Source organism: Phyllobates terribilis, unplaced genomic scaffold (genome assembly GCF_046119375.1).
Source record: "Phyllobates terribilis strain yellow unplaced genomic scaffold, ASM4611937v1 Scaffold_7__3_contigs__length_470593459, whole genome shotgun sequence".
Classification (NCBI taxonomy): Eukaryota; Metazoa; Chordata; class Amphibia; order Anura; family Dendrobatidae; genus Phyllobates; species Phyllobates terribilis.
The window spans coordinates 110,054,797-110,072,849 of NW_027362767.1; the positions used below are offsets into that span (position 1 = coordinate 110,054,797).

Sequence of the window (18,053 nt, forward strand, 5' to 3'; positions counted from 1 at the left end):
TGAAATTTTATGGCCTAAATTCCCGGGGCAACCGCGGGTCTTCTGATTGTTAGGTTAGGTCCGTGCGCACAGGCAGCCATTGTTCTCGGCCGCGCAGGTCCTGGTTACACAGGACGATGTTCTGCTGAGGAGTCTCTTTTGTGCAGTTCTCTGCTCATTCGTTGGGTGACCGGCCGCCTGTTTAGACTGCACGATTATTGAGAAACGAGCGTTCCTAGGACTGTACGTCCACTATAACCTCACAATGTAAATGGACCTTGAGTCTGAGCCTTCTGGCCCAATGATGATATGAGGAGATCCTCACAGTGGTCCTTTCCACCATTGTAGACTTTGATACTGTATTCATACACTAGGATAATAGTGTTTGATCAGCTGGGGACAACAATGAACTACATTTACATCAGTGGGAGCAATTATCTTCATAGAAAATCATTGCCATTGTTTCAGATCTCTTTTACATCTTGTCCCTGTATCGTAGCGCAGAACACTGAACCACTTTTCCAATTAGGGGTAATCTTCCCATCTATGTCCGGGCAGAGAAAAGAAGTGTATGGAAAGAGGAGATCTCCTGTAAACCAGATACATATCTCCTCCCTTCTCTCCATTCTGGAGCAATGGCAACAGGACCTTTGTGTGGAGGTGGTGGGAGTGGGGGCAGCAGGGGAACGAGGAGGGCCGAGTAAACATCAGTGAGTATTGGGTCTAAGGAGGTTTTTTGGGGTCTGCTATGGGGTTCATAAACAGAGAAAAACCTAATTTTTCCTGGGTCTGTAAACCTGGAGGGTCTTTAATTTGAGGGTTGGTTTGGGGTCTCTGAATAGGGTTTGAGGGTCTTTGTTTTTAGGGGTCTGATTTTTTTTAGTTTTGGGCTATGACTAGGGGCTACTTTTAAGAGGGTCTGGTTTAAGGTTCTTATTGATTTAAGGAGTCTGGTCTTGGGACTGATTTTTAGGAGTTTGGGGCCATGATTTGTATTTTTTGGGTGGTTTAGTCCGGTGTCTGTTTTGTAGAGGGTCCGGGCCTGCTCTAGGTCCCCTATTAGTTTAGAAAGCCTTGGAGAATTTGTATCTCTTTATGAGTCTGTATTTGTGGTGTGTGGTTGGTATTCATTTTGAGGAGAGCTTAGAGGGAACCTGTCTGCTGATTCATGTTCCCCGAACCGCAGACAGCAGGAGCCAGGAGCGGCACCGTTATTGCAGCCAGGTATGTTTCACCCATAATGATGGGCGTTTCTGAGAAAATATATTTTAAAACTCCAACCGAGGACGATACAACAAAGAGATGATGAGTCCAAAAGTCTGGACTCCCGCAGATGTTCCCGCCCCTCTTACCGAGGCTGCACAGGTCTCCCCCTGTGTGTCTTATAAAGTCACCTGTCAGACAAGGGGAGCGGGGTGGGAGAAGCCGCTTGGTCCAGACTTGTCATCTGTTTGACGCATCGTCCTTTACCGCAAAGTTCAGAATGAAACATACATGGCCGCAATACTGGAGCCGGGGCTGATTCCTGTGTGCGTGCCCAGCTGGCAGCCCCCTTATGGGGTGATATGTACCACCTCTGATTCAGGTGCACATGTTGGCGGGGCAGAAGTATGAAATATTTTTTAGTTTCTTGTCCCCCCAGAATCCCCTCTCCTCAGAGGCTATGAGTGTCTGACATTACAGCGGGGGTGACATTACAGCAGTGGCACCTTACAGTAGGGATGCCATTATAGTGGTGCACATTACAGCCGTGGAGACATTACTGCGGGGATGACATTACAGCGAGGGGGAAACATTACAGCGAGGGGGACACATTACAGCGGGAGACATTACAGCGGGGATGACATTACAACGAGGGTGACATTACAGTGAGGGACACATTACAGCAGTGGACATTACCGCGGGGGTTACATTATGGCGGGGTACATTACAGAGGGGGTGTCATTACAGAATGGGACATTACAGTGGTGGAGACATTACAGCGGTGGAGACATTACAGAGGTAGACATTACAGGGGGATGACATTACAGCGGTGGACATTACAGAGGGCTTGACATTACGGCGGGGGACGGTACAGCGGTGGGGACATTACAACGGGGAACACATTACAGCAATGGGACTCATTATAGTGGGGGTGATATTACAGCGGTGGACACATTATAGCAGTGGAGGCATTACCGCGGGGGACATTACAGTGGGAGGCACATTACAGCAGGGGACATTAAAGCTGGGGACACGAGTTACAGCGGGGGACATTACAGCAGTGGACTCATTACAGTCGGGGACACATTACAGTGTGGGGAGACACATTACAGTAGTGGGGGACACATTACAGTGGTGGTCCATACATATATTTGAGGGGAGCACAACAGGTGCCTGCAGGGGGTGGCCGGGGCTTGTATGGAGCCTGGGCTGATAGCGGACGCCGCACTATGTGCCCAGCAGGACGGCCAGGCTCAGCCGCGGAGCTCCGTGCCGCCGGGCGATAGGGTAGGTGAGGGGGGACCGGAGAGGGAAGGTAACGAGCAGAAGGAGGGGAGAGGAGGAGAGGAGCGGGGAGGGCGGTGATGGAGCACTGATGGAGGGATGCAGGCGCCGTAGCTACAGCCGCTGTCACCCTCGGGAGGAGAAGGCTGAGGGTCGGGGCTGAGTGTGAGCGGAGGATGGCGGCTTCCCTCACACCCGGCGCGGAATGACCATACGGACATCTCGGGGCCGCTGCCCGGAACATGGCGCCCACCAAGCCCGGCTTTCAGCAGGACCCTTCCCGCAGAGAACGGTAAGAGAGACCGAGGATGGGGAAGGCCCGAGCGTCTGCGGACAGCGGAGCACACGGCGTGTGTGACAGGAGAGGCGGCTCTGCCCGCAGCACCGGGGGGAAACACGGGCGATACCGGCGTGACAGGCGGACAGCACAAGGGCAACTAACGCTGCACAATACACAGCAACTAACGCTGTACAATACACACTGCACACAGCAACTAACGCTGCACAATACACACTGCACACAGCAACTAACGCTGCACAATACACACTGCAAACAGCAACTAACACTGTACAATACACACTGCACACAGCAACTAACGCTGCACAATACACACTGCACACAGCAACTAACACTGCACAATACACACTGCACACAGCAACTAACACTGCACAATACACACTGCACACAGCAACTAGCACTGCACAATACACACTGCACACAGCAACTAACACTGCACAATACACACTGCACACAGCAACTAACTGCACAATACACACTGCACACAGCAACTAACGCTGCACAATACACAGCAACTAACGCTGTACAATACACACTGCACACAGCAACTAACGCTGCACAATACACACTGCACACAGCAACTAACACTGCACAATACACACTGCACACAGCAACTAACACTGCACAATACACACTGCACACAGCAACTAACACTGCACAATACACACTGCACACAGCAACTAACACTGCACAATACACACTGCACACAGCAACTAACACTGTACAATACACACTGCACACAGCAACTAACGCTGCACAATACACACTGCACACAGCAACTAACGCTGCACAATACACACTGCACACAGCAACTAACGCTGCACAATACACACTGCACACAGCAACTAACGCTGCACAATACACACTGCACACAGCAACTAGCACTGCACAATACACACTGCACACAGCAACTAACACTGCACAATACACACTGCACACAGCAACTAACACTGCACAATACACACTGCACACAGCAACTAACACTGCACAATACACACTGCACACAGCAACTAACACTGCACAATACACACTGCACACAGCAACTAACACTGTACAATACACACTGCACACAGCAACTAACGCTGCACAATACACACTGCACACAGCAACTAACGCTGCACAATACACACTGCACACAGCAACTAACGCTGCACAATACACACTGCACACAGCAACTAACGCTGCACAATACACACTGCACACAGCAACTAACACTGCACAATACACACTGCACACAGCAACTAACGCTGCACAATACACACTGCACACAGCAACTAACACTGCACAATACACACTGCACACAGCAACTAACACTGCACAATACACACTGCACACAGCAACTAACACTGTACAATACACACTGCACACAGCAACTAACACTGCACAATACACACTGCAACTAACACTGTACAATACACACTGCACACAGCAACTAACACTGTACAATACACACAGCACACAGCAACTAACACTGCACAATACACACTGCACACAGCAACTAACGCTGCACAATACACACTGCACAGCACGACACACTGCACACAGCAACTAACACTGCACAATACACACTGCACACAGCAACTAACACTGCACAATACACACTGCACAGGACACACTGCACACAGCAACTAACACTGCACTGCATAACACACTGCACACAGCAACTAACACTGCACTGCATAACACACTGCACACAGCAACTAACACTGCACAATACACACTGCACACAGCAACTAACACTGCACAATACACACTGCACACAGCAACTAACACTGCACAATACACACTGCACACAGCAACTAACGCTGCACAATACACACTGCACACAGCAACTAACGCTGCACAATACACATTGCACACAGCAACTAACGCTGCACAATACACACTGCACACAGCAACTAACGCTGCACAATACACACTGCACACAGCAACTAACGCTGCACAATACACACTGCACACAGCAACTAACGCTGCACAATACACACTGCACACAGCAACTAACGCTGCACAATACACACTGCACACAGCAACTAACGCTGCACAATACACACTGCACACAGCAACTAACACTGCACTGCATAACACACTGCACAGGACACACTGCACACAGCAACTAACACTGCACTGCATAACACACTGCACACAGCAACTAACACTGCACAATACACACTGCACACAGCAACTAACACTGCACAATACACACTGCACACAGCAACTAACACTGCACAATACACACTGCACACAGCAACTAACACTGCACAATACACACTGCACACAGCAACTAACACTGCACAATACACACTGCACACAGCAACTAACACTGCACTGCATAACACACTGCACAGGACACACTGCACACAGCAACTAACACTGCACTGCACAATACACACTGCACACAGCAACTAACACTGCACAATACACACTGCACACAGCAACTAACACTGCACTGCATAACACACTGCACAGGACACACTGCACACAGCAACTAACACTGCACTGCATAACACACTGCACACAGCAACTAACACTGCACAATACACACTGCACACAGCAACTAACGCTGCACAATACACACTGCACACAGCAACTAACACTGCACTGCATAACACACTGCACACAGCAACTAACGCTGCACAATACACACTGCACTCAGCAACTAACACTGCACTTCATAACACACTGCACACAGCAACTAACGCTGCACAATACACACTGCACACAGCAACTAACACTGCACTTCATAACACACTGCACACAGCAACTAACGCTGCACAATACACACTGCACACAGCAACTAACACTGCACTTCATAACACACTGCACACAGCAACTAACGCTGCACAATACACGCAGCACACGGGGCAACTAACACTGCACAATACACACTGCACACAGCAACTAACGCTGTACAATACACACTGCACAGCACGACACACTGCACACAGCAACTAACACTGCACAATACACACTGCACACAGCAACTAACACTGCACAAGCATAACACACTGCACAGGACACACTGCACACAGCAACTAACACTTCACACAGCAACTAACACTGCACACAGCAACTAACACTGCACACAGCAACTAACACTGCACAATACACACTGCACAATACACACTGCACAATACACACTGCACACAGCAACTAACACTGCACAGGACACACTGCACACAGCAACTAACACTGCACAGGACGCACTGCACACAGCAACTAACACTGCACAGGACGCACTGCACACAGCAACTAACACTGCACAGGACACACTGCACACAGCAACTAACACTGCACAGGACACACTGCACAATACACACTGCACAATACACACTGCACAATACACACTGCACAATACACACTGCACAATACACACTGCACAATATACACAGCACAATATACACAGCACATGGGGCAACTAACACTGCACTGCACAATACACACAGCACACGGGGCAACTAACACTGCACAATACACATTGCACACAGGGCAACTAACACTGCACAGCACATGGGGCAACTAACACTGCACTGCACAATACACACAGCACACGGGGCAACTAACACTGCACAATACACATTGCACACAGGGCAACTAACACTGCACAGCACATGGGGCAACTAACACTGCACTGCACAATACACACAGCAGATGGGGCAACTAACACTGCAATGCACACACTGCAAAAGACAGTGCACACGGGCAACTAACACTGCACAATACACTACACACAAGACAACACACACTGCACAATACACACTGCACACAGGGCAACTAACACTGCACAATACACATCGCACACAGGGCAACTAACACTGCACAATACACACTGGGCGTGGCCAACTAACACTGCACAGCACAATACACACTGCAACTTACACTGCACAATACAGGGTATATCGCACACGGGCAACTAACATTGCATGGCACAACACACTGCACAGTACAGGGCACATTACACCCTGCACGGCACAGGGCAACTCACACTGCACACAGGGTACAACACAATTCACACTGCACAGAATACAAAACAGCATAGCACAACACAAGCATGACAGGCGCACAGCTCAGCACACAGGGCAACTAACACTGCACAGCATATAGGGCACATCACAGAGTACAACACAACTCACAGCTCAGCACACAACATATCACAACACACAAAGCAACTCACACTGCAGAGCACTCAGGGCACAGCACAAGACAACACACACTGCACAGCACAGGATACAGCAGAACAAAACTCACAGCACAGAATACAACACAGCGCACAGCACAATGCAACTCACACTCCACAGCGCAACTAACACAGCACAACACAAGCATGACAGGTGTACAGCAAGCACAGCACAACTAGCACTGGACACAGCACCACATAACTAACACAGCACAACACATGTGTGACAGGCGCACAATTAATACACAGGATACAGCATACATGACATAACTAGTGCAACACACCATGTCTCTTAGGTAGTACAGCACATAACTAATATGTGACATAACTAGTACAAAACAAAATTTTTGATACTGTATTAGCCAGTTAAAAAAAGATTCCATATAACTTGAAGGAGCTGGAGCAGTTTTTCCTTGAGGAATGGACAAAAATCCCAGTGAAAGATGTGGAAAGCTCATAGAGACTTCTCCAAAGCAACTTGCATTTGTAATTGCCACAAAAGGAGGCTCTACAAAGTACTGACTTTAGGGGGTGAAGAGTTATGCACAGTGAAGTTTTCAGTTATTTTGTCCTCTAGTTGTTATTTGCTTCACAATAAAAAGAAAACCAAATGTTCACAGTTGAAGATATGCTCTTTACATGAACTGATGCAAACCCTCAAAAAACAGTGAAATTCCAGGTTGTGAGATAGCAAAACACAAAAAAATGACAAGTGGGTGAATACTTTCACAAGCCACTGTAAGTAATCCTAAACTTCCTTTGTAGCATCCCTTATTTTTGTTAGCCATCAAGGATATTATATCTAGAAGATTGCTCATTCAGATGTCTGTGCCAGTCAGTTGGAGTACTAGTGCTCGGACTGGCCGCAGCTCTACCGTCCCGAATGTGTCAGCTTCATGCTTGGGTTAGGAGACCCGCAGCCAGTCTGAGCATTGTGGTCTGATCTTGGACCGATTTGTACGGTGGTATGAATGAGCCTTCACTGGGAACAATCAATCCTAACTAGTACAGGGTAAAGCACAGGTCACATAAGTAGTACAAGGTAAAGTATAGATCACATAAGTAGTACAGCACACAGGACATAACTAGTACAGGGTAAAGTACAGATCACATAAGTAGTACAACACACAGGATATAACTAGTACAGGGTAAAGCACAGATCACATAAGTAGTACAGGGTAAAATGCAGATCACATAAGTAGTACAGCACACAGGACATAACTAGTACAGGATAAAGCACAGATCACATAAGTAGTACAGCACACAGGACATAACTAGTACAGGGTAAAGCACAGATCACATAAGTAGTACAGCACACAGGACATAACTAGTACAGGGTAAAGCACAGATCACATAATTAGTACATGGTAAAGTACAGTTCACATAAGTAGTACAGCACACAGGACATACCTAGTACAGTGTAAAGCACAGATCACATAAGTAGTACAAGGTAAAGTACAGATCACATAAGTAGTACAGCACACAGGACATACCTAGTACAGGGTAAAGTGCAGATCACATAAGTAGTACAGCACACAGGACATAACTAGCACAGGGTAAAGCACAGATCACATAAGTAGTACAGCACACAGGACATAACTAGCACAGGGTAAAGCACAGATCACATATGTAGTACAGCACACAGGACATATCTAGTACAGGGTAAAGCACAGATCACATAAGTAGTACAGCACACAGGACATAACTAGTACTGGGTAAATCACAGATCACATAAGTAGTACAGCACACTGGACATAATTAGCACAGGGTAAAGCACAGATCACATAAGTAGTACAGCACACAGGACATAACTAGCACAGGGTAAAGCACAGATCACATATGTAGTACAGCACACTGGACATACCTAGTACAGGGTAAAGCACAGATCACATAAGTAGTACAGCACACAGGACATAACTAGCACAGGGTAAAGCACAGATCACATAAGTAGTACATGGTAAAGTACAGTTCACATAAGTAGTACAGCACACTGGACATAACTAGTACAGGGTAAAGCACAGATCACATAAGTAGTACAGCACACAGGACATAACTAGTACAGGGTAAAGCACAGATCACATAAGTAGTACATGGTAAAGTACAGTTCACATAAGTAGTACAGCACACAGGACATAACTAGCACAGGGCAAAGCACAGATCACATATGTAGTACAGCACACAGGACATACCTAGTACAGGGTAAAGCACAGATCACATAAGTAGTACAAGGTAAAGCACAGATCACATAAGTAGTACAGCACACAGGACATACCTAGTACTGGGTAAAGTGCAGATCACATAAGTAGTACAGCACACAGGAAATAACTAGCACAGGGTAAAGCACAGATCACATAAGTAGTACAGCACACAGGACATAACTAGCACAGGGTAAAGCACAGATCACATATGTAGTACAGCACACTGGACATACCTAGTACAGGGTAAAGCACAGATCACATAAGTAGTACAGCACACAGGACATAACTAGTACTGGGTAAATCACAGATCACATAAGTAGTACAGCACACAGGACATAACTAGCACAGGGTAAAGCACAGATCACATATGTAGTACAGCACACAGGACATAACTAGCACAGGGTAAAGCACAGATCACATATGTAGTACAGCACACTGGACATACCTAGTACAGGGTAAAGCACAGATCACATAAGTAGTACAGCACACAGGACATAACTAGCACAGGGTAAAGCACAGATCACATAAGTAGTACAGCAAACAGGACATAACTAGCACAGGGTAAAGCACAGATCACATATGTAGTACAACACACTGGACATACCTAGTACAGGGTAAAGCACAGATCACATAAGTAGTACAGCACACAGGACATAACTAGCACAGGGTAAAGCACAGATCACATAAGTAGTACAGCACACAGGACATAACTAGTTACAGCACATTGACATCACTAGTACATGACACAGCACACATAACTAATACAAGGTACAGGACATGTCACATAATAATCATTTTTATTTCTATAGCGCCAACATATTTGGCAGCACTTTACATTGCAGAGGAGACTTGTACAGACAAGAAAGACATTATAGAATAACACATAATTCATCAGATGCCAAGAGGAGTGAGGGTCCTGCTCACAAGCTACAATCTATCAGGAAATACTGTAGGAAGGACATAAAAGTTAAAAAGTGCATGTCGTTTATGGTCCAGCCATTATTATTATAAATATGGGTTTTCAAATAAAGCTGCATGCACCGGTCAGTATGTCTACAAGCACAGATTCTGAATACTATTGGGTGCCTAGAGCGTCTCTAAACAGGGAATATAAGGGACCTAATTTTTGAAGAGAAGTTAGGAAGGAACAATAAGGAATAGTTAGATTAGTGAGGTGAGGTTATAGGCCTGTCTATAGAAATGTGTTTTTAGGGCCTTGATTAGATCTGTGGATACTGGGAATTAACCTTATTCTCTGGGGTAGAGGATTCCAGAGAACTAGTGCAGCATGAGAGAAGTCTTGGAGACGGGAGTATGAAGCTCAGATCATGGAGGATTAGCGGAGTGGAGAGCATGTGTACGATGGTAGAGATGAGAGAGGAGATGTACGGCGGTGCAGAACTGTGGAGAGCTTTGTGGGTGACAGCGATGAGTTTATATTGTGCTCTGCAGAGGTAACCAGTGCAACAACTGGACAGAAATATGCTGCATTCAGAATGGATTGGAGAGAAGAGAGTTTAGTAAGAGGGAGACCGATTAGTTAGTAGAGAGATGCAATAGTCCAGACGCAAATAATTCAGCACAGCAGTAAGAGTTTTGCAGAGTCAAATGTCAGGAAAGGTCGAATTCTGGAGATGTTTTTGAGGTGTAGATGACATGAGCGAGTGAGTGGTCGGATATAGGGAGTGAAGAAAAGATCTGAATCAAATATGACCCCAAGACAGCGAGCGTGCTGCTATAGGATTATGGTAGAATTTCACATGGAAATGGAAATATTGCATGTAGGTTGGTTAGTAGAGGGAGAAAACACAAAGAGTTCAGTTTCAGACACAGGGAGGACATAATGTTAGAGACAATAGGCAGACAATCACTGGTATTTTGTATTAATGCAGAGTGATGTCAGGAGAAGAGGTGTATAATTGGGTGTCATCAGTATAGAGATGGTACTGGACCCCAAATTTGCTGATGGTTTGTCCATTAGGGGCAGTATATAAGGAGTAGATGGGACCAAGTCACATAACTAGTACAACATATATCACATAACTAGTACTGCTTATACAGTTAGGTCCAGAAATAATTGTACAGTGACACAAGTTTTGGCATTTTAGCTGTTTACCAAAACATATTCAAGATACAGTTATATATTCAATATGGCCTTAAAGTGTCGACTCTCATCTTTAATTTGAGGGTCTTCATATCCTGATTGGAGTAAGGGTTTAGGGATTACCGATGTTTAATATGTAGCTGTCTCTTTTCAGGGGAGCCAAAAGTAATTGGACAGTTATCTCAAAAGCTCTTTAATGAGCTGCATGGGCTTTTCCATTGTTAATCCATGATCAATTAAGCAGGTAAAAGGTCTGGAGCTGATTCCTGGTGTGGCATTTGCATTTTTAAACTGTTGCTGTGAACCCACAACATGAGGTCAAAGGAGCTCTCAGTGGAAGTAAAACAAACCATCCTTAGGCTGAAAAAAAGAAATCCATCAGATAGCAGAAAAGTTATGAGTGGCCAAATCAACAGTTTAGTACATTCTGCAAAAAAAGAGCTCACTGGTGAGCTTAAGTACTCGAAAGGGCCTGGATGTCCACAGAAGACAACAGTGGTGAATGATCGCAGAATTCTTTCCATGGTGAAGAAAAACCCCTTCACAACATTGACCCAAGTGAAGATCTTTCTCCATGAAGTAGGTGTTTTGGTATCTAAGTCTATCATAAAGAGAAGACTTCATGAGAGCAAATACCGAGGGGTCACCACAAGGTATTAACCATTAATCAGACTTAATAGGCCAGATTAGACTTTGCCAAAAAAACATCTAAATAAGCCGCCCAGGTCTGGAAAAGCAAAACCAAAATCAACCTGTACCAGAATGATGGGAAGAAGAAAGTATGGAGAAGGCTTGGAACAGCTCATGATCCAAAGCACACCACATCCTCTGTAAAACATGCATGGCTCCCAATGGTGCTGGGTCACTAGTGGTTATTGATGTGATTGAAGACAGAAACAGCCGGATGAATCCTGTGTGTACAGGGAGATACTTTCTGCTCAGATTCAGCCAAATGCAGCAAGGATGATTGGACAGAACTTCACAGGACAGATGGACAATAACCCAAAATATACTGTGAAGGCAACACAGGAGAAGGCAAGGAAGTGGAATATTCTGATCCAGAATCAAGAAACAACTGAAGTCAGCTGCAGTAAAGGCAGCAAAGCATCATAAAGAAGGAAACCCAGTGTTTGGTGACGTCCATGGCTTCCACACTTCAGGCTGTCATTGGCTGCAAAGGATTCTCTACAAAGTATTAAAAATGAACATTTTACCTATGATAAAGTTAATTTCTCCAATTACTTTTGAGCCCCGGAAATGAGGCTTTGTAGAAAAATTGTTGCAATTCCCAAATGTTTCACAGGATATTTTTGTTCAACTCTTTTAATTAAACCTGGAAGTCTACACTTCAATTGCATCTCAGTTGTTTCATTTTAAATAAAAAAAATAGTGGCCTGCAGAGCTGAAATCAAAAGATTTCGGTCACTGTCCAAATATTCCCAGACCTAACTGTATCCCATAATTATCATTCTCCTGATATGACATAACTATCCCTATGCTGATATCACAGAACTGACAGTGTGCCCTGTCTCCTAACTTGCTGATATCACACCTACACTGGCCATACATTGTCCCCAGACTCTATCAGATCCTCAGTGTTTAGGAAAATGGATATCACCAGTTGTCATTGGTCCTTGTAATCACGTGATTGACAACTTGAAGCCTCTAGAACTATATTTTTCCCTTTGATTCTCCTTCCATACTGGTCGTATATGAGTTCGGCTAAAGGACATGCATGCTTGCAAGAAAAGATTTAGTAACTTGTGGCTGGAATGTGAAGTGACTATAATAATGTATATTGTGCTGCTTACCACCCCTGTGTGCACATGACCATCTGTTGCATTAAGATAATGATATGTATGTCCGAATTTTGAAATGTCATGTTGCTTGGTCAGATTTTACTATTTGCTCTACCATTAAACTATTGGTATAAATGAAGCAGCCACAAACTTCTACGAGGGCTTGCTGTACAACATCTGGGATCTCCATGGATCTCGAGAGTGGGGCTATGAAGGGCGTGAAGGTTGAGCATGTGAATCTCAGCTTCCATTCATCCTCAAGGGATTGCTGGGGATAGTCAAGCGCTGTACTCCTCTTTCTCCAGCAGTCCCATAGAGGATGAATGGAGCTAAGGTGCGGATGCTCGACCTCACCTCTGCTCCATCCAGATGGACCCCCAGCGATAACGTGCATACTTTGTATAAACACTTTATATTAAAAAGTATGAAATATTGCATTTATTAAATTGGCCGCTATGCACACAAAATAGTCTGAAGTTCTGGAGAGATTATTTTTCAGCATGTGCTGTATACACAGGATCTGCAGCATCTCATTACCTTCAGAGGGGAAGATTTAAAGTAAAAAAAAACAGCTCTGTTATAAAAATAGAGACCGAGAGAAAGTGATGTGGACAGCTGACCTCCTCCCTCTCCCTGTACATTGTCCTCTGCACAGGTCACAGAGCATGTGCGCTCACATAGGAAAGCACCGAATTCACTGACTTCTATGTGCAGGTGCCTGCTGTAAAGCAAATCATTGCAGTAGCAGAAAATCCTACAATGTCTTCTCTTCATAGTCATGTAGATAAAATGGAATAAAAATGTAAACTTGTAGAAAATGAAATGTGATATTAGTATATCATGTATTATAATAGTTATTATATCAATCTATAATATTAAAGGAGTTGTCCACAATTTGGACAACCCCTTTTTAAATGCTGTATTTCACTTTAAAACAAAAAGTTGCAGCAATGTCATGCGAGCCCTGCAGCAATGTCATGCGAGCCCTGCAGCCAGTCAGCAGCCGCTAATCGACGACATCGCTCACACTTCCCTTGGACTGGAGAACGCCAGCGCAGGAAGTGAATAGTTAGTTTTCTATTTTAAACAGGAGAACAAAGCATGTATACATTTTTGTCTCCATGGTGGACAACCCCTTTAATTACTAATATTCAACAGAACAGAGGTGGTATAGTCCCATTAAAGGGTTGTTCTCCTGTTCTTCGTTCAGTAGCTCACCACTTCTCTGCCTCCCGGCTTCCTGCGTGCCAGGGGTGGAGCTCTCCTGACGATTGACAGTTTGGACCAGCGGCATAGTTACTTTGCGCTCTCAAATTGTACTCTCACATGCTGCAAGCAGAGATAGTGGATTGATGCTGATGCTGCAGAATCAAAGTTATTTGACACATTTAAAATTCCATACCGTTCCCTTGCTACCCTCACATTGGATTTTTTTCTATTCACTTCTGATGAATTTTCGTTTGATTTAAGGGGGTCTCAAATGGAACGTCATCAGTGATGTGCATTCAGTTGGCCGCTCCTGCACTCTGCTGTCCCTCCCTACTGCTTGTTTCCGTGCACATTTTTCCTTGAAATAGAATAACATTAGTGACATGTTCTCCTTTGACTGTTCTTCTGCTCAGTGTGTCCTCCCTTCTTGCTGGCGTTTTGTGAGTGCACTTTGCTATTAAGCCTATCTGAATGCCAGCAAGGAGAGTGGACATGCTGAGTATTCATCAGAATAGACAACATATCAGCGCCCAGTGTGTCGTCTTTTATTGCGTTCAGAGAGGCTTTGTAGCAGAGTGCACTGGAAAAAACCCCAGCAAGAAGGGAGGACACACTGGCAAGGAAAGTACTGGCAGGTATGTGTTTCAATAGACAACCTGCACATGCTCAGTTTGCTCTCTTACCTTGCTTGTACTTACAAAACACTGTCAAGAACAGAGGACCTACCAAGCAGCACAGCAGTCTGAGTAGTACAGACCACCCCCCTGATTAATGACATGCTGTTTCAAGTAAGAAGGGTCATGGAAGCCAGAATCGGTAGGGATAGAGGGAGGGACAGCAGAGTGCAGGAGCAGCCCACTGAGTGCACATCAATTGTAACGTATGCACAGTACAAGCGCCCTTCTTCCAGTGCAATATTCTTCTCAGTGCACAGTGACAGTGCACTACCTTGCCAGCTCTAATTAGAAGTGACAAGTCGGCAAGAGAGTGTACTGTCCGTGCACATTGTAAGAAGAGAATGCAAGCGAGCAAGAGACCAACCCTATGCCAGAAAGTGACCTCTTTTGTGGGGATCGTCTCTGCTTGCTCGTTCTCTCCTTACAATGCACACTGACAGTGCACTCTGTCACTTCTAATTAGAGCCGAACTAGTGCACTGAGAAGAGTATTACACAGTGACAAGATTCTACTGAGCATACTTTGGAATTGAAGTAGGTAAAAAATAAAATAAAGAAGTTAGATTTGAAAAGGGTAGGGACTTTTTAGTTAAACCATATTAGGAAAAATTATTATATTATTAAAATAAATAGAGAGATATTTAGGATAAAAATCAATATTAGTTTCGGACCACCCCTTTAAATTGTTGTATTTTGACATAGGCAATTATTTATCCCGCCCAATCTATGACATCAGCTACTCAGGGCAAGGACTTCATGCTGCCTATGGGTCAGCTGTATAATAAATCGACAGCAGCATTGCCCGAGTACAATGGTGATCACATCTACACGCATTAGCGTTTTCCTGGCATCCATTTCTGCACAGGTCCTGCCCCTGTTCCCATCCATCGGTCACCTGACTGCTGCAGCCAGTCCCGGGTGACACATGCACTTACAAGCTGGGGATACAGGTAGACACCTACCTCCCCATTGCCCCATTTGTTGCTCTACGATGGTGGTGTGTGGCTTATGAAAGTCCTTGAGATGAAGGCTGGGCATCTTCCTTCACACTTGAGCTTTACCTTCCATCAAAGATTTTACTCAGTGACTTCTTGTCTGGAGACACTTGAGGGTGTCAGAAACTTTGTAAATGGAGATGAATATTTCTTGTAGCACAAATGGTGAGATATCAGCACTACCTGAGGACATCAGTATTCAACGAGCTTCGTCCATAAAGCAGAAGCGGGAAGAGATTCCTCATTGTATCCAGCGTCTACAGATGCATCCCATAACCACGTCCCGGATCCCTCTTATTCACAGTGACAGTCTCTGATCCTAGGTCTTCCCATCCCAGGTCTTCCCCAGCACATTTCCATTTCTATCTTTATTACATTCGCAGCTGCCGGCTCTGTGGAATAATTCCTCATGTCTGTGCTATTACTATGGATCTAGATTATAAGCTCTAGATTTTCTTTAAGATGCCATACAAGTATACCACCATATAATGGTAACCATGGATGTGCATATGGGGTGCAGCATTGGCTATGTATGTCTTCATGAAGTGATGAAGCCATCCAGGCCAGTAGGCTGATGGAAGACGTTGGCTCAATGCTCTTCCGGGCAACATTCAGGCCTCAGTTTATATTCGAGGACAATCAAAGCCAAATGTTTGTTATTGTTATTTAATCTATATTATTTCTAAGAATTTATACACACAAAATCCGCAAAGCATGAGTGTAAGATCTAAAAAGCAATTTCTTATTTCTGTTTTCTCATGTATTCAGTGCACATAAGCTCCAGACTTCATCCACATCTGGTCAATTACAGTAGGTGTAAGTAACGTCTTCCTTCGATGATGTCATCAGTGACATCACAGCCTTCCTCGCAGGTGATTCACAATGGCGCCGTCAGCGTCTCCCCATATATTACCACTTATTGTTCTCACATTTGTTATTTACATGTCTATCATACATGAAGCATATCTGCACCTTAGTCCTGGAAATGCATATTTTCAGTTATGTACGGTATACATGCATCTGGAGGAGTTGTATTATTGCTTCTTTTATTTTCTGCTTATGCGGATGCAAGTTAAGAGCTCAAAGAATGTTTTCCTGTCTCCCACTGTACACTGTTTTCGACGTGCAAGTCATGATCACTCATAGCCTGCTATGTATGAATACACTACCCTGCCTGTCCAGTGCTCAGGTGTAGCTTGGACGCTGTTCACATCTCATGTTGTCATCATGTCAGATGTACATCCGAAGGATCGGAGACTAAATACCGGAAATGTTTGCAGTCTTTAGCCATGCAGGAGCTATGTATTCGGGCGTATGAAAAATTATTTGAGGAAAGGTGGATGATTTTTTTCCCTAACTTTCATCCACGTACCATCCTTGTGTCCGTTTTTTACATCCATGTACATCCGTGTGTCCGTTTTTTACATCTATGTACATCCGTGTGTCCATTTTTTACATCCATGTACATCCGTGTGTCCATTTTTTACATCCATGTACAGCCGTGTGTTCGTTTTTTACATCCATATACATCCGTGTGCTATCCGTTTTCATACAACTAAATTAAAACATGTAAGTGACCACAGTTTCCTAGGCTTATCCCCGTTTCCTGCTGCCCATGTTTAAAGACAGGATGAATTTCCTGACAAGTTGATTTATTTTACATTTTAGGTTATTTGGATCAAATAGTAAACAAGTTACAAAGTTGCTTTTAGCCTTTATGTACTTACAAGAAGACTAGATATTGTCTCTATATCCATAGCAGACTGTTACTATTACCAAAGTTTCCATTTTTTAAAGGGAACCTGTCACCAGGTTTTCCCCATAGAAAGTATAACCCACACCTATACACTTTATTTTACAGCATTCTAATATGCCATATGTCTGTCTCCAATTCACTTCACAAAGCACAAAAAAGAGCTTTTATTATACTCACACAGCGCGGTCCGGTCCGATGAGCGTCTCTGGTCTTGATCCGGCGCCTCCTCTCTTCTTATGATTGCCATCCTCCTTCTTGCTTCATGTGGATAGCGCATCCTACATCATCCATGCAATGTCCTCCATCGCACTCCTGAGCAGGCGCACTTCTCTCTGTCTTGCCGAGGGCAGACAAGCCACTGTAATGCGCATGCACTGG

General features: G+C 44.7%; 1 protein-coding gene across 7 annotated transcripts in view; it reads left to right on the forward strand.

Annotated features, from left to right (window-relative positions):
• NPAS3 (neuronal PAS domain protein 3) overlaps positions 1-18,053 on the forward strand; it is a 788,102-nt gene that overhangs the window by 16,891 nt on the left and 753,158 nt on the right. Inside the window, exon 1 of one of the 7 annotated variants that reach the window (XM_073639083.1) lies at positions 2,419-2,758. The exons of 5 other annotated variants lie outside the window; for them this stretch is intronic. In XM_073639083.1, coding sequence (XP_073495184.1) covers positions 2,709-2,758 — 50 coding nt within the window. In that variant the 5' untranslated portion in view covers positions 2,419-2,708. Of the gene's footprint in view, positions 1-2,418; positions 2,759-18,053 lie in introns of those variants that run through there. One more of the 7 variants, XM_073639085.1, reaches the window with a different exon arrangement.